The sequence below is a fragment of the Leopardus geoffroyi genome, chromosome A3, assembly GCF_018350155.1.
Source record: "Leopardus geoffroyi isolate Oge1 chromosome A3, O.geoffroyi_Oge1_pat1.0, whole genome shotgun sequence".
Classification (NCBI taxonomy): Eukaryota; Metazoa; Chordata; class Mammalia; order Carnivora; family Felidae; genus Leopardus; species Leopardus geoffroyi.
In genome coordinates, this window is record NC_059336.1 from 39,496,697 (window position 1) to 39,515,174 (window position 18,478).

Here is an 18,478-nt window from a genome sequence, read left to right on the forward strand (position 1 = left end):
AAAATCTAAGGGTTGATAGGGGGGAGGGGAAAACGGGTGACGGGCATGAGGAGGGCACTTGTTGGGATGAGCATTGGGTGTTGTATGTAAGCAATGAACCACGGAAATCCACCCCAAAAACCAAGAGCACACTTTACACATTGTATGTTAGTCAATTTGATAATAAATCATATTTCAAAAAAGATGTTTTTACACCTTTAACTATAAAAAAATAAATCGGTTATGTCTTAAATAAAAAAAAAGTTAAAAAAATTTTTTTTTGTATTATTTTTTTGAGGGAGAAAGATGAGCAGATACCTGAACGAAGTATGAATTGAGGTCAACGAGCCATTGATTACCTGGCAGATCATCCCAGGTAGAGAGAAGAGTAGGCCCTGTGGTAGGGACAGGTAGGTAGGTAGTTACTTGAGTCTCTAACTAGTAACTAGAATCTCTAGTATACTAGAGTATACTAAACATACTATGGAGGCCAAGATGGCTGGAATGGAGTACATAATGGGTAGAGTGGTCAGAACTTAGATAAAGAGCAAAGAACAGGTCATATAGGGCCCTGAAGGGCATGGTAAAGACTTTGACTTTATTTGATGTATAATGGGACACATAATTTGAGATGAAAAGACTGCAGTAGGGTAAGAATGTAGGCAGAACCAGGGAGTTGACCATGGAGTCTAAATAGGTGATGTTGGTGCCTGGTGGTAAAGTAGTTAAGTGATTAGAATAAGGATATATTTTAAAGACCAAAGTAGCTGTGTTGTTGGGTCTGAAAGAAGTGGAGGGTGACTTTAATCATTTGGTGAATGAAGGAGACATTTACTGGTATGAAAGGTGCCAGGGGAGGAACAGGTTTGGGGTTGAGAAAAATCAACATGTCACCTGTCAGATGCCTTTTAGATGTCTCAGTAGAGATTTCTAAGCCACATTCAGGCAATCTGCATCTGGAGTTGACGCAGTGTAGATGTATAGATGTTGGTGAAAGAGTGGGTGAAAGGATGTAAAATCACTCTTAACACTCTTATTTTTTCAAGGAGAAAAAGAAAAATAGCAAAGTCATTGGCTGAGAGTGAGGGATGGATATGTTGGATTTTGGGGAAGACAGCAGAAAATATGAAACAGTAGCCTTAGAAATGGGGGATAATTAATTTGACAAGGGAGAAGTTAAGGTTTGCAGAGAAACACATGCCTACTTGAGGTTTGTGGTCAGGAAATTAACATGAGAATGGTTGTGTTGATTTCCAGCCACATTTCAGCTACCAGGTGCAAGGACTGAGTGGTGGATAACTGCATTAAGTCAGGGTTGAGGTTTTACCACTAAATTGGATGGAGTGCAAGAAGGGTAACTAAATGGAAGGTCTATACGAGGCAGTGATTTTACAAGACCTTCAAACCCTTATCTGTAATTCCCAAATTAAAAAAATATTTGAAAACCCAAAGCTTTTTAAATAGTCTGGTGATGACAATCAGTTGGTAGGAAAACCTGTCTGGATCTGATATGAAGTTATTTATGTTGTTTATTTACTTCTTTTAATGTGGATATTCAGGGGCGCCTGGGTGGCGCAGTCGGTTAAGCATCCGACTTCAGCCAGGTCACGATCTCGCGGTCCGTGAGTTCGAGCCCCGCGTCAGGCTCTGGGCTGATGGCTCAGAGCCTGGAGCCTGTTTCCGATTCTGTGTCTCCCTCTCTCTTTGCCCCTCCCCCGTTCATGCTCTGTCTCTCTCTGTCCCAAAAATAAATAAACGTTGAAAAAAAAAATTAATGTGGATATTCATATATTTTACTGCATGAATAGTAATATGTTTTAAACAATATATTTCCTCAGTCTCTGTTGGAAGTCTCCTATAATCTATGATATGTATGTCTGTGTATGTAGTAGTATATTTCCACAATTAAAAAAAAACAACAACCCTGAATTCTGCCTCACTCTTGCAATAAATTGAAGAGGAGAGAACACTTCCCAACTCATTCTATGAGGCCAGTATTACCCTGATACCAAAGCAAGACAAGGACACTACACCAATATTCTTGATGAATACTGATGTAAAAATCTTTGATAAAATACTAGCAAATACAACTCAATGGTACATTTAAGGATTATATAATATGACCAAGTAGGATTTATTCCTGGAATGTAAGGATGCTTCATCATACAAAAATCTGTTATATAATATACCACATTAACAGACTGCAGGGGAAAAAAACCCCACGTGATCATGTCAATTAATGCAGAGAAAGTATTTGACAAAATTCAACACCCTTTCACGATCAAATAACTCACAAACTAGGAATGGATAGAAACTACCTAAAAATAACAAAACCATATATAAAAAAAATCCATAGCTATTAACATATTCAACAGTTAAAGACTGAAAGCTTTGCCTCTAATATTAGGAACAAGGCAAGGATGCCACTCCACCACTGCTATTCAGCATACTACCAGAAGTCCTAGCCAGAACAATTAGACAAGAAAAAGAAATAAAAAGCATCTAAATTAGAAAGAAGAAGTAACATTATCTCTGCTTACAGATGACATGATCTTATACGTAGAAAACTCCAAAGCTTCCACAAAATATTACTACAATGCATAAATTTAGCAAAGTTGGAAGATAAATCAACACACAAAAGTCAGTTGCATTTGTATATACTAACAATGAACAATCCTAAAAGAAAATCAAGGAAACAGTTCCATTTATAACAGCATCAGAAAAAAAAAATAAAGTCGTTAGAAATAAACTTAGCCAAGGAGGCAAAAGGCATACATTGAAAACTACATGATTTTGCTAAAAGAAATTAAAGAAAATAAAAATAACTAGAAAGACATCATGTGTTTACAAAGTGGAAGTCTCAATATTGTTAAACTGTTAATACTACCCCAAATGATAACAGATTCAATGCAATCCCTATCAAAATATCAGTGGCTTTATATTTTTTTTTCAGAAATAGAAAAATTCCTCCCAAATTCATTTGGAACCTGAGGAACTTTGAATAGCCAAAACAATCTTGAGAGATAAAATCAATGTTGTATGTCTCACATTTCTTAATATCAAAATGTTTTACAAGCTACAGTAATCAAGACAGTGTAGTAATGGCACAAAGACAGATGTGAAATAGAGCAAAAAACTAGGAAGTAACTCTCCCATATTATAGTCAAATAGTCTTCAACCAGGATGTCAAGACCACTCAGTGGGGGAAAGGACAGTTTTTTCAGCAAATTTGGCTGGGAAAATTGGATATCCACATACAAAAGAATGAAGTATACTACACACACAAGCTAACTCAAAACAAATTAAAGACCTAAATGTAAGACATGAAACCATAAAGGTTCCTAGAAGAAAATATAGGGAAAAGCTTTATGTTATTGGTTTGGTGATGATTTCTTGGATACGACACCAAAAGTGTAGGCAAAAAAAGTAAAAATAGATAAGGTAAATTGGACTACATCAAAATGTAAAGTTTTTCTATTTAAAAATTTTTTTTTCAACGTTTATTTATTTTTGGGACAGAGAGAGACAGAGCATGAACGGGGGAGGGGCAGAGAGAGAGGGAGACACAGAATCGGAAACAGGCTCCAGGCTCTGAGCCATCAGCCCAGAGCCTGACGCGGGGCTCGAACTCACGGGCCGCGAGATCGTGACCTGGTTGAAGTCGGACGCTTAACCGACTGCACCACCCAGGCGCCCCAAAGTTTTTCTATTTAAAGGGCACTGTCAACAGAGTGAAAAGGCAACACATGGAAGGGAGAAAATATTGGCAAATTATATAGCTGATAAGTGGTCAATGTCTAGAATATATAAAGAACACCTACCACTCAACAATACAAAATGAAATGATTCTATTTAAAAATGGGCAAAAGGCTTGAATAAACATTTCCTCAAAGATGATGACCAATAAGCATATGAAAATATGCTCAAAATCACTAACCATTAGGGAAATGCAAATCAAAACCACAATGAGGTACTACCTCATACCCATTAGGATGGTTACTATAAAAAAAGAAAACCAACAACCCAGCAACATAGAAAATAACAAGTGTTGGTTACAACGTGGAGAAATTAGAATGCTTATGTACTTATACCTTTCTACCCAAAAGAACTGAAAGCAGGATATCAGCATAGTTGTACACCCATGTTCATAGCAGCATTATTCACAATAGCCAAAAGTTGTAAGCAACCCAGTGTCCATCAATGGATAGATAAATGAAGTGTGGCATATACATACGATGGAAAATTATTAAGCTTCAAAAAGGAAGAAAATTCTGACACATGCTACATGAGGACAAACCTTTAGGACATTATTCCAAATGAAATAGCCCAGTCACGAAAGACAAATACGGTATGACTCTACTTATATGAGGTACCTAGAGTAATCAAATTCATAGACAAAAAAACTATAATGGTGGTTGCCAGGGGCTGAGAGAAGTGGAGAGTTTTTCTTTTATGGCTATAGAGTTTCAGTTTTGCAAGATGAAAGAGTTCTGGAGACTGGTTGTACAACAACGTGGATGTACTAACACTAACAAACTGTACACTTAAAAATGGTTACGAGGGTAAATTTTACATACATTTTACCACAATTAAAGAAACCAAAAAAAAAAAAAAAAAAAAACCTCTTGAGTTCTGAAACACATTTGTTCCCAAGGTGTTGAAAAAGGAACTGTACTCCTGTAGCTTAGTCCTCAACTCTAAGCTAAGTAAGAAGGCAAATGAAGATGTGAATGGAATGATAAGCAGTGAAAGGGCCACATGGATTTGAGATCCTGGTGGGATTACACCATTCATGGAGTAACTTGGAAAGCACCAGAGGTCTTCAGAGACTTGGAAGCTTAACCATTTAATTTGGAAAAGACAGTCCAGGTTATGACCATGAGAGTAGAGAGAGGGTGCAGGTATTGGAGCAAAAACAACCCCTAAATAATGGGACTGAGAAGCTAGAATTCATGGATACAGAAATATTCAAAACTTGGAGAGAACCACAAGCTACTTCTCCGTCCTCATCTCCCATTTCTCCCAGTGAAATGTAGCAATAAGGAAAGGGAACGATATTTACCATCCCAACTAGGACCAATATAATTGTGTTGTGGGAGAAAAAGCTTGAGAGGCCTGCAGGGGAAGTTCTCAGGAGAAAACTAGATTTCAGTTACAATGAAGGTAAAGGTAACATTTGGAGGAGAATGACCCCAAGATAGGTGATCAGAAAGAAAGAAAGAGTCCAGGGAATGGAGAATCCACCCATTTTAAAACCAAAGTCTTCGGGAGATGGTAGTAGTATATTAATTATCTCTGTAAACCCTTACTGTACAAGCCACATGCAAAGCATTGCACTAGAAAAGATTTAGTGAACTGAAATTACTTTACTCTGGCTGTATTGTAGCATGTGTGTAAGTCCTTGTTATTTTCACTTCTGCTGTCTGTGCTCTATGAGGCTGGTACTAAGGAAATTAAAACAAAACAAAACAAAACAAAACAAAACAAAAAACAAAACACAGATACTCCATTGGAAGTGGGTGAGATATACAAATAGTCTACCCTGGCATGTTTTCTCATCTTTGACATCAAGACATTGATTTTGTTTTTTCAATATTTTGAGATCTTTTAGTAGAGTTTATGTCTTTTTTGCTTGGCTATACAAGGGTAGAGCTGGGGTCCTTTCTATTTTTACTATGTATGCCTCAACTACTAATGCTGGCATTGGGGAGGATACTTATGGGCCTGATAAACATCTTTGGTCTCCAGAAACTCCTTAATTACAAAGGGCACTTTCATTTGTCATTGGGCAGGCACTGCATATCACAAGATATCAAGAGCCCACAAGGGAAAGTCAGATGACCTGAGGAATTGGTGTCTTTTTACTTTCCACCTGCCTAAGGACAAACTGTGAGCTTATGCCAAGGTCACTTCTATTTCTGCAGATAATAATCCCACTGCTGATTATGGGATGTTTTGGTTATGGTAATGGGGAGGAGCTAAATTTGGAGGAATTTAGAAAATGTTACGATGTAGAGAGGAATTTTTAATTTATACAAACATTTTTTCAAACTTTCCTCCTTTAATCAAGATTTAAGATTTATTCATTTATTCAATAAACATTTATTTAATGCCTGCTATGTGCCAGGCACTGTTCTAGTTGCTGGGATAATAGCAGTGAACAATATAGACAAAACGCCCTGCTCCCATGGAATTTATATTCTAGTGGAGGGAGAATAAGAACAAACATAGCAAAATATGATGTTACACAGTGATAATTCTGAGAGGGAAGATGTAGCAGGGAAGGGAGACAGAAGGTGTTGTGATGGGGCTTGCAATTTTAAATAGTGTGATTGCAAATGTACAGAATAGTCAGGGAAGGACCCTCCGAAAAGATGACATCTGAGCAAAGACCCGAAGAAGGTGAGGGCAAGGAGCCACATGGTTATCTGAGTTCCAGGATGTTCTAGGCAGAAAGAGCAGAAAGGTGGGTCCATGGCTAGGAGTTTCTGAGGAATAGCACAGAGCCCAGTGTGTCCAGAATGATGTAAAGAAGACAGTAGTAGGAGATGATGTGAGAGAAAAAATAGTGGGGCCAGACCACAGAGCCTAATAGGCAAGACGCTGGTTTTACAGTGTGAGATGGGATGCCAAGAAAGGGTTTCAAGTAAAGGAGCAACTTAAAAGGAGTTACATTTATAGGATTATGTTGGTTGCTGGACTGAGAACAGACTGAAAATGTTGAATCCCCTACTTCCAGATGTCAGAAGAAATCATGACATTAATAAAGTTTAATAAGCATCTGTGACCATAAGCCAGACTGGTCTCTGTCTTTTTGTCTTAATATTTAGGACCCCAGACAAGTCCTAAGAGAAGGCTCAGGAAGTCTTATCTTCTCACTGTAGAATGAATAAATATTTGTTGAGTGAATAAACAAAAAGCATTGACTGAGAATGGAAAAAAAAAAAGAACAGAAACAACAGCTAATAATTACTTGGTTAAGAAATTCTGAGCATGCTGAGTAAATACTACTTATAGTGCCTACAGCCTAAATTTTGTACTGGAGAAATATAGTGGTTTAGCAAAATAACTACCTGTGTGGTGACATTTCTTTCCTTTTGATTTTCATTATGCTTTTCTGCTTCGATATCTGCAATATACAAAACATTTTTATAAAATTAAAAATATTTTCTTTTAAAAAATATCAATAAATAATTCTTTTCTTAGAAAAGTTTATTTATTTTGAGAGGAGGGAGAGAGTGTGTATGAGTGGAAAGGGCAGAGAGAGAAGGAGAGAGAGCCCCAACACAGGGCTCGATCTCATGAACTGTGAGATCATGACCTGAGCTGAAACCAAGAGTCAGACACTTAACCAACTGAACCACCCAGGTGCCCCTAAAATTTCACTAAATAATTTCTTACTGAAAAAGTTTCTAGATAACTTTTAGAACTCTAAGAATAATAGTGGAAAATAATTTAAATTTAAAGTTACCAGCATTGTGGTACAAAATAATTCCTTCACTGATAATTTTTAAAGATATAACTTTCCACCAGAGACAATCTAAATACTTTAATCGACATCCTGAAATTGAGTTAATATAAGAGTAATAGACTAATCACAAAACAGAAAACTTTCTGAGCTAGAACTTAATTAAAATGTGTTCATGTAAGTAAATGTCATCTATTAATAAAGAATATTAAAACATAGAAGGAATACAATCTTTCATATACTTACATATGCATTCATATGTCAGAGAGATACTAAATATTAATGTAGTTGAATGATATAAATATCTGAGAAATGTAGCCTAGTATGATTATATCAGGCTTTGAAATCTGAGAAAATAATTTTCACAAGCATTTTTAACAAATCTTTTTTATAAAGAATAGAATATATATACACCATATAGAATACATATATAGTCCTTGGTATATTTCATTTTTGCTTATACTTGAAGTTTCTGAACTTACCGCTTCAGAAAAATAAGTCTTTAAAACCTGACATAACAGGGTATCACATAATGGCCTGTCTACTACATTAGTAAGACTGATAATTTTCAATTACTAAAAAAATTATTTGATGCATTGTAAAAATGACCCTACATATTTCTTGAAGTATGTGATACATTCACTTTATAGACTGAAGAATTTGACTCAAGACAAATATGGATAGTCGGAATTTTATTTTTCCAAAAGCTTGTACTTTTTAGAGCAGATTATGAATGTTCTAATGTTATCTCTGACATTGTATTTATTAATTTGATATGTTTTATTCTTTCTCTCACTGATGAACTTTAGTATTTGATCTCAAAAATCTGTCTTTTCTGTTTGTAAAACAGACCTTGTAGAAACTGATTCCAGGTTGTTCAATATTTAGTCCTCTGTCAAACTGGAGAAACAATTGGAAAATTCTCAATAAATATTCAACAACTTCATGGTGAAACATATGGAAAATTTTTAAAGAAATATATTTCATCAAATTATATACATTATATACATTAGGATTGCTCTTCAGGTTCAGGGTGTAAAATAAATTATGCCAGAATAAGAATGTTATTATAAATTAAACTTCCTTTATCCCAATGTTGCCAAGTGATCATTTTGGGGCCATGGATACTCATTATCAGGCAACATAGCATCATGGCCCACCATATGGGCTTTGAGTTGAACAGGCCTGTATGCCAGTCCTGATTTCGAATCAATTTAAGTAATTTGTTATGGTAATCTAATAAGATAATCTATGTAAAGTATTTAGCATATACTTAATACATATTCAGTACATATACATATATATATTCAGTCACATATATAATTATGACTATTATAAAAAGACCTACTTCCTTAAAGGATTGAAGATGCCTTCAAAATAATAATATACGTGAATTAGTACTTTAAAAGGACCACAGAAAATAAAACATTAATAGAGACTTAATATGTTATCAGAATTTATTAATGCTGTGCCTATAATGTGACTTTACTCTCAATTAAGGTATTTTCTTCAAAACAAATTACTTATGGGGTGCCTGGGTGGCTCAGTTGGTTGAGTGTCCGACTTTGGCTCAGGTCATGATCTTACAGCTCGTGAGTTTGAGTCCCGCGTCGGGCCCTGTGCTAACAGCTCAGAGCCTGGAGCCTGCTTCGGATTCTGTGTCTCCCTCTCTCTCTGCCCCTAACCCACTCGCATTCTGTCTCTGTCTCTCTTAAAAATAAATAAACATTAAAAACATTTAATAAAAAACCCCAAATTACTTAGCCTAACTAAATTTGTGTATTAGAAATCAGACAACGTGACTGATATTATAGCTACAGTAAATATGGAACAATTTTTAATCTCCATTATCATGACTAGAAAAAGTAAACTGGGAAAAGCAATGTGATTTGATCTATTCCCATTGTTATATTCCGCAAGGTACACAGAATAAAATTAGAGTTAGGATGCACAGAATATACAGACATAGAACAAGAAGTACAAAGTGTCATGTGTATTAGAGCAAGAGGAGAAAATTATGGATATTAAGTGGAATAACGTTTGTATTATACACTGGACCAGAAAATCAAGCTGTCAGTGGTCACATATTAACATGAAAATTACAGGGCTAAAAGCAATTATCAAAGGTAGGATAAGTATAGATAAAAATGTGGATAAAAGAATTAGTGAGATGGGAGGAGGTGTAAGAATCTAACTGAAGGAACAAACTATTTAATAGCTTAAAAGATAAAAAGAATATAAAGGTAGCTGGTCATCATTTCCAGCATAAGATGCACACAACAAAAAAAATATGTTTCTTTTCTAAATTTCAGGCTTTTAGGTTTTCACCTAAAGAAAACAAAGTTTTGATGGGCTACTGGGGAACAAATGCTGCTACAAACAGTATCTTTCACAAAACTTTCTAGCAGGTTTTTACATATCAATTGGGGAACACTGGTGATTGCTGGAGACCTGTCCCACTGTTTCATCACTTCCCTCTATCTGAATACTGACATCGGAGGGCAGAACCAGGAGCCCACATGGTGTTGCCAAGAGCCAAGGAAAATAATAGAGAGTAGTCCAGGGCCTTCATCAAGGAACACTGCCTACCCCTGGGGCAGAGAAACCTGCCAACATGCGCACCTGGCTGGATTTCCAAATTGCCATGGACCAGTGGCTGTTGTACATATCTCATTCCCCCATCCTTTTTTTTTAAATGTTTATTTATTTTTGAGAGACAGAGACGGAGTATGAGCAAGGGAGGGGCAGAGAGAGAGAGAGAGAGAGAGAGAGAGAGAGAGAATCTAAAGCAGGCTCCAGGCTCTGAGCTGTCAACACTGAGCCCAAGGGGGGCTCAAACTTGTGAACTCTGAGATCATAACCTGAGCCAAAGTCGGACGCTTAACCAACAGCCACCCAGGTGCCCCTCATTCCCCCTTTAATTTCTATTTTTACTATTTTTTAAAGTTTTATTTATTTAAGTAATCTCTGCACCCAACATGGGGCTCAAACTCATAACCCTGAGATCAAGATTGCATGCTTCTCCAACTGTGCCAGCCAGGCACCCCTCATTCCCCTTTTTTAGACAGCAGTGTCTAGTGTAGCATAGTTTTGGCATAGTTGCAGCACAGAGAATTATGAGAAACAATAAATCATTGTTACTTCAAACCACTAAGTTTTGGGTTGTTATGCAGCAGTTGATGACTGAAAGCTGTCTGTTTCTTCAGCCTACTAGGACTCCTTGCATAGAATTCTCAATTCTCAAAAGCTACATTAGACCAATAAATAATGCCCAAATAAATAATATATAATATACTCATAGTATTGAGAAAAGGATTAGAAGAAAATAATATCCAGGAATATTTATTGTCTTGATGAAAATTCTTTTCAGATCCACTTTCTCATGAAAGGCTTGATATACATTAACTCCTGGTTTTATCATTTATTTCCCCAACATGGCCAATATCCTTTCTTTCCAAGACATGGTTTATCTTCCTTTTAATGGACACTGATTAACGTGACTAAGATTCTGAAAAAAAAAAAAAAAGAAAGAAAGAAAAGAAAAAGAAACCACCACCACAACAACCAAAAAACTCCCCAAAACACACAAAAAAACACCTCTGTACTCTAGAGGGAATTTGCCTGGGAAGTTATAGGCAAATAAAATGTTTGCTGGTTTGTGCAGACAACATTGGGCAGCATTAGTTCCAACAAATGGAACTAAACAGAAGTATTTTATTGATTCTACTGTCCTAGTTCTGTAAATGGTGCTTTATGCCTTAGCTTCTTTGACCATTGCATGTAATAATAGTATAAAAAATACTAACTATTGGTTCTTTTCTGACCTTTCTTTCAGACTCTGTGTCGTACACTGGCTTCTGTGACTTTAAACTATCCTGGATATCCTTTTTCCTTTCAAACCCCTATTTTAGATATCCTCTTTGGTTTTATATCTGCTAATGATTGCGTATTTCTCAATGCCAGTCCTCACCTTTTCTCTTTGGCATGACCTAAGAGTTGAGCTGGGTTAGCAAGGACTTTGGAGTGGACAGATGCGGAGTGCAGAAGGTCAGGAACTACAAAAGGATAATACACTGATTCCAGAACAGGCAGCCACTTAAGAAGTAAAAGCCTGGGAATTAAACTGTAATGACTGGAAAGCAGAATAACACAAGTCATAGGAAAATCCACAGAAGGAATCCAGGACGGCAGAGGTGAGACAAGTGATAAGAGACAAACCTGGCAACAAGGATGGTTCCAAAACCTGGGACTAGTAACATGGGAGCAGGTGAAACCAGGAATAGCAGTGCGTAGATGTGTCTAAGTCACCAGAAATAGGTACACAACTGGGGAGACGTAGGAGTAAGAAGAGTGAGGGTTTGTACCTACAAACATCCAGAGAAAATTTCTGTCAAAGGGATTTCTGTAGGGGTGAGTTTTCAGTTTCCTGTGGAAAGCCTAGCATAAATCAGACCCTCATCATTTCATGACTACATTCTTACAACAGCCTCCTAACAGATTTAATCATGATTGCTCTAATTTTAATCCAATTTACATCTACCCTCAGAATAATTTTCCTTGAGTACTGTTTCCAGCAAGGCACACATCTGCTTAAAAACCCACAAGTCCCTGTAGCTTACTGTATAAACACTAACTCACTATGTTGACTTCCAGTTTCCCCTAGTCAGATTTAACTCCACATTTACAAGTATTTTTTTAAATACAATTAATCTGTTTCACTAGCTCCTGACTACTATTTGAAAGTTTTCTGCTTCACTTTCTGTAAATTTAACAATTCCTATTGAATGGACTAAAAGTTATCTATTAAAAATTCAAAAAATACCAGATATAATTTTAGGTCATTTATTATTTTTGGTTTGTGAGATACTTAGTTTTGGACATCATCAACACTGATGTTCAGAAATAACATTTCATTATCTCCTTACTTAGCCATGTGACCTTGGATAAGTTATTTAACTGCTCTGAGCTTCAGTACTGTACCTATCTCTGGAGTAGATATGAAGACAGAGTAGAATTATTATTATTATTTTTTTAAGTGTCCCAATTTATTTACTTATTTAATATAATTTATTGTCAAATTGGTTTCCATACAACACCCGGTGCTCATCCCAATAAGTGCCCTCCTCAATGCCAATCACCCACTTTCCTCTCTCCCCCATCCCCCATCAACCCTCAGTTTGTTCAAGACAGAGAACTAAAGTGTAGTGTTTGGTGTTTATTAAATACACGGTGGCTGAATAATAAATGTCAGTTCCTCTCTCTTCTCCAAAGGCCTACCTTTTTTTAAATACATACATACATACATATATATGTGTATATATATATATATGTGTGTGTATATATATATATATATATATATATATATATATATATATATATAATTTATTGTCAAATTGGTTAGCATACAGTGTGTAAAGTGTGCTCTTGGTTTTGGGGGTAGATTCCTATGGTTCATTGCTTACATATAACACCCAGTGCTCATCACAACAAGTGCCCTCCTCATGCCCATCCCATTTTCCCCTCCCCCCACCTCCACATCAATCCTCAGTTTGTTCTCTGTATTTAAGAGTCTCTTATGGTTTGCCTCCCTCCCTCTCTGTAACTATTTTTCCCCCTTCTCTTCCCCCATGGTCTTCTGTTAAATTTCTCAAGATGCACATAAGAGTGAAACATATGATATCTGTCTTTCTCTGACTTATTTCACTTAGCATAATACCTTCCAGTTCCATCCACATTGCTGCAAATGGCATGATTTCATTCTTTCTCATTGCCAAGTAGTATTCCATTGTATATAAAAACCACATCTTCTTTATCCATTTGTCAGTTGATGGATATTTAGGCTCTTTCCATAATTTGGCTATTGTTGAAAGTGCTGCTATAAACATTGGGGTACAAGTACCCCTATGAATCAGCACTCCTGTATCCTTTGGCTAAATTCCTAGTAGTGCTATTGGGTCATAGGGTAGTTCTATTTTTAATTTTTTGAGGAATCTTCACAGTTTTCCAGAGTGGCTGCACCAGTTTGCATTCCCACCAATAGTGCAAGAGGGTTTCCATTTCTCCACATCCTCGCCAGCATCTGTTGTTTCTTGGGTTGTTAATTTTATCCAAAGGCCTACCTTTTAAAAGCAAATGTTATCAACATCTGTGAGAAAATCACTTCCCTTACTGAAATAAAATTAAGAAACTATATAGGGTAAACACTGGGAGAAGAATCTCCTACTGGATTTTACCTTCTCTTTGGCTTTTTCTCATGTAGCCACTGCAAACACCTTTCCCTTGAAACTCCTTTCCTGTGGTTACTCTTACCACATCTAAAACACATTGGAATTTTCAAAATAGAGTTAATAATCCCAAGGAAGAACAACAAAAATGTAAAAGGCATCGACAGAGTCCAGTATACATTGGCAGATCTCTGGTTCTATAATACCTCAACTGAATTCTCCCTGAATTCTCACTCCTTTTTCTAGAAGAATTTCTGGCATTCCCAGAAAAGCCACTCTAACTTATACTTCCACACATGGTATATCAGGATATGAATCTTTCCTCAACCTAACCAACACTTATTTTTGCAAATGTATTGGGATAAACTGATATTTCATTGTTAATTTCCGTTTGCGGATTACCAGCAAGATCACATTTAGGGGCATTTGTATTTTCCTCTTCAAGGAACAGACTGTTAGATATTTTCCCCATCTTTCTATTAGGCTTTTTAAGAAAATATCTTTAGGAGTCTTAAAATATATTCTGGATATTATTTGACTGGTGTTTATGTTATAGATATATTTTTAAGTCTGTTAGTAGCCTTTTAACTATTTATGGTATCCTTTGCAGCACAGTTGTTTTAAATTCAAATGCAGTCAAAACTATCAATCTTTTCTTCACCTATAACCTTTGTGTAACGTGTGTGTATGTGTGCGTGCGCACGTGTCTTGTTCAAGGCCTTACTAATCACTTGAATGTAAACTTTCCTGCATTCCCTTCAGCCATTTTTATAGTTTTCCTATTCCTGTTTATGTTTCTGATCAATCTGGAATCAGTTTGTTTTGACTGGCATGAAGTGGAACCTGGCTTTTACTAATGAATAGGCAATTTGACAATAACATTCATTACAGTCCATCTTTTATCCATTGTACTGAGAAACCTTCTTTTGGTAAGAATTTCTCATTTGTACATTGTTTCATTTTTAAACTCTCTGCTCTATTTTCTTGATGTATTTGCCTATTATTCTGGTAATACACTATTTACTGTAGTTTATAATTGCATACTTCACTATTTGGTTGAGCAAGAACTTCTCTGTGCAGATACACGTGCACATATGCACACATACCCTTGTTCCTCTTTTAAAAACTTGTCTTGGGAATTTTAGTACATATTTCCTCATTTCCTCTCTAGATGAATATTAGAATAAGGTTGTCAGATTCATTTAAAAAATGTATTGATATTTTCACTGGGATTGCACTGGATTTACCTGTTAATTTACAAAGACCTGGCATATTTATAATACTAAGATTCATTCAGGTGTATAGACTTGATTTATTCAGTTTTCTGTTTAATGCTCTTCAGGAAATTTTCATTTTTATTACTCATATATGCCTTGTCTAATTTTTATTAAATTTATTCCCAGCTATTTTTAAACTTCTGTCACCCTTGTGAAAGGGACTCCCCCCCCCAAGTTTTAATTTAAATTCCAGTTAGTTAGCATACAGTGTAATATTAGTTTGAGGTGTAGAATTTAGCTATTCATTGCTTACATACAACACCCAGTGCTCATCACAACAAGTGCCCTCTTTAATAGCCATCACCCATTTATCCATCCCACCACCTACCTCCCCTCCAGTAACCCTCAGTTTGTTCTCTATAGTTGAGAGTTTCTTTACTGTTTTGCGTCTTTGCCCCCCTGCCCTGCCCCATGTTCATCTATTTTGTTTCTTAAATTCCACACATGTGTGAAATCATATGGTATTTTCTTTCTCTGTCTGACTTATTTCTCTTAGCATAATACTCCCTAGATCCATCCACATTGTTGCAAATAGCAAGAGTTCATTATTTTTTATGGCTGAGGAATATTCCATTATACACACACACATGCACACACATTCCATTATACACACACACGTATATGTATATACAACTTCTTTATCCATTCATCAGTTGGCGGGCATTTGGGCTCTTTCCATAATTTGGCTATTGTTGATAATGCTGCTATAAACATTGGGTGCATGTATACCTTTGAATCAGTATTTTAATCCCTTGGGTAAATACCTAGTAATGCAATTTCTGGCAATTTCTGGATGGTAGGGTAGTTCTATTTTTAACTTATTGAGGAACCTCCATACTGTTTTCCAGAGTGGCTACACCAGTTTGCATTCCAACCAATGGTGTAAGGGGGTTTGCCTTGTGAAAGAGATTTTTAAAAATGAATTTGATTGTTATATTTTTTAAAATTAAAACGAACATTTACTAAGCTGTATCATGTCTGAAAGGTTTCTTTGGTTACCATTGATTTTTAGCGTTCCTCTTAAATTCATGCTTTATTTTCCTGGAGCACATCTTCTAGTCAATATTTCAGCTAGGATTTGTGGGTGACAAATTTTCTGAATCCATTCATGTATGAAGATGTCTTATTTTGCCATTACACTTTACAGTTTTTCAGGTTATGTAATTCTAGATGCAAAATCATTTTACCTCAGTACTTAGAAAATATTTCTCCAGTATCTTTTTGTACCCAATGTTACTAATGAATTTGAAGTCAACATGCTGCTTTTCACCTTGTAAATAATGTATTTTTTCTCTTTAGAATCTTTACAGGGGCACCTGGGTGGCTCAGTCGGTTAAGCATCTGACTTCAGCTCAGGTCATGATCTCGCGGTCCGTGAGTTCGAGCCCCGCGTAGGACTCTGGGCTGATGGCTCAGAGCCTGGAGCCTACTTCCGATTCTCTGTCTCCCTCTCTCTCTGCCCCTCCCCCGTTCATGTTCTGTCTCTCTCTGTCTCAAAAATAAATAAAAACGTTAAAAAAAAATTAAAAAAAAAAAGAAGCTTTACAATGTTCTGATTATCCATAAAGTACTAAACATTTACCATTATTTTCTAGGAGTGGGTCTTTTCTCAATCTTCCTCCTTGGCACTTAGTGGAACTTAATCTGAAAACTCTAAAAAAGGTCTTTTTAAGATCTGGGGAATTTTATTTAATTTCTTTATTTCTTCCTCTCCGTTCTTCTATTTTCTCTTTTTGGAGATCCCATTATGTGAATTTGTAACTTTTAGATGGATCCTCCACGGTCTTGAAACTTTATTTCATACACATCATCTCTTTTGTCCATTTTCATTGTGCTTATAAGAGAATTTCTCAGTTTCATTTTTGAGCTTCTGGGTTGCTATTCAGCTCTGTCAATTTTGGCATTCAGCCTTGAGGTTTTTATTTTTATTATCATATATTTCAATACCAAAATAGCTCATCTTTTTTCTTTCATTAAGGCATGCTCTTCTTTCATGGATACAATATCATCTCTAAATTTCATGATAATCATTTTAATGTTCTGAAGACTGCAACGATTTCCTCTACTTGTTCTGTTTCCTCAGGTATTATAGTGTGTGTGTGTAGGCTGATGCTTTTATGTGGTTACTTTTCCTCATGTTGGACTTGGATTTTCCCTCTTAACCTGTCTCTGAATGCTATAACAATCACCTAAGCCTGCCACCAGTTACCTTGTGGGTGTTGGAGGAGATGCTATCAGGATGTGTCAGACAGGACCTAGTCATCTGGGAATAGGTGCTCCCTCAGTATCATTAGCCATTTGCAGCAGACATTACATCACTGCCAAAATGCCACCCCAAACCTCATGCTTTGTCTCCTTGTGTACTGAATTATTTTTACTATATACTGAAAACTTTATCTCAGTGGATTGAGACCTAAAATGAAGTTGCTTTCCAATGGAGAGAACATGAATTTGATTTTGCCAGGTGCCTAGGGCAGTACAAGTACAGGACAATCTTAGATTGAGTTCTAGGCTCAGGGTGCCTGGGATTACCCAAGCTGTAAATCTCCAATGGAGCTGGCCTGTGACCATAACTTCTCAGGAATGTATTTTTTTTCCTCTTACTTTACTCTGTGTTTTGCTAAGTGTCAAGTTTCTGCAGACCCCTGGACTTGGGAGGGGTGGGTTTACTTCTGGTCTGCCCTTATCACAAGAGTACAGTACTTTATGGTCCTTGGTGGATGTTGAAAAGGTCTCCTATTAGACTCCTCACCTTGGAAAGATCCTGAGAATCAGATTCTGTTCTCCTTGCTTTGTGAGGCCACAAAAACCAAAGCCCACATTTGCCTGGCTCAGGATAACAGCGGCTTTGATGTTCAGGTACAGGACTGGGACCAAGGTGAGGCAAGTCCCGGCCCTGCTGAGGTGCTCTTGTGCTTACTTCTCTTGATTCTAGCAATTCCTTAGATTTTTTTATCTGGTAGTTCTTTACCATCTTCTCAACTCTGATGCATTTAAGAAGCTTGTATATTTTATGCACAATTTTTTTTTTTCAGTGGGATGGTTGGACCAAATAGCCTAGTCACCTAGCCTTTCATTACTAGAAATGAAAATTCTGCTGCCTCCTTTGCATATGGAGGTGGTGGTCATGAGGAGGGTAGGAGTCAGACTGCTAGGCTGCAGCTGCTATTGTTTCCAACCAACAATCCTCTCTTTTTGCCCCAAGGATCCTTTCCTTTTTCCTGAACCCACTTGTATGTCATTTCTAACCATATTCTCTTTTGTACATTTTTGGGTAAAAGTTTCTACTTTTAATCCATTCTATCTTTTATTTTGTCTTTTAGGTTATTCATAATTTCTTTTTCATTAAGGGCATTCCTACTTGTTTTCCAGAGACTATGAATTGTTTTCGAAGACTATGTTCTATCAGGGAAGCTTCAGGGTGTACACTTTTTCCAAAGTGAGAATATTCTCTTCAAGGACAGCACTGTAATCTTGGTGCTACCTCTGTGAGGCAGACTTACAGAAGTCTTAAGAAACCGGTTTTTCTT

The 18,478-nt window shown here is 36.5% G+C and overlaps 1 protein-coding gene across 5 annotated transcripts in view; it reads right to left on the reverse strand.

Annotated features, from left to right (window-relative positions):
- Nucleotides 1-18,478, reverse strand: part of SEL1L2 (SEL1L2 adaptor subunit of ERAD E3 ligase) — a 122,518-nt gene that overhangs the window by 90,618 nt on the left and 13,422 nt on the right. For 4 of the 5 annotated variants that reach the window (XM_045445350.1, XM_045445347.1, XM_045445346.1 and 1 more), the window contains exon 2: nt 7,053-7,108. Coding sequence is in view for 3 of the 5 variants with exons in the window: in XM_045445347.1 (XP_045301303.1) it covers nt 7,053-7,108 (56 nt within the window). In the remaining 2 variants the exon portion in view is untranslated. Of the gene's footprint in view, nt 1-7,052; nt 7,109-7,450; nt 7,537-18,478 lie in introns of those variants that run through there. The other variant, XM_045445349.1, reaches the window with a different exon arrangement.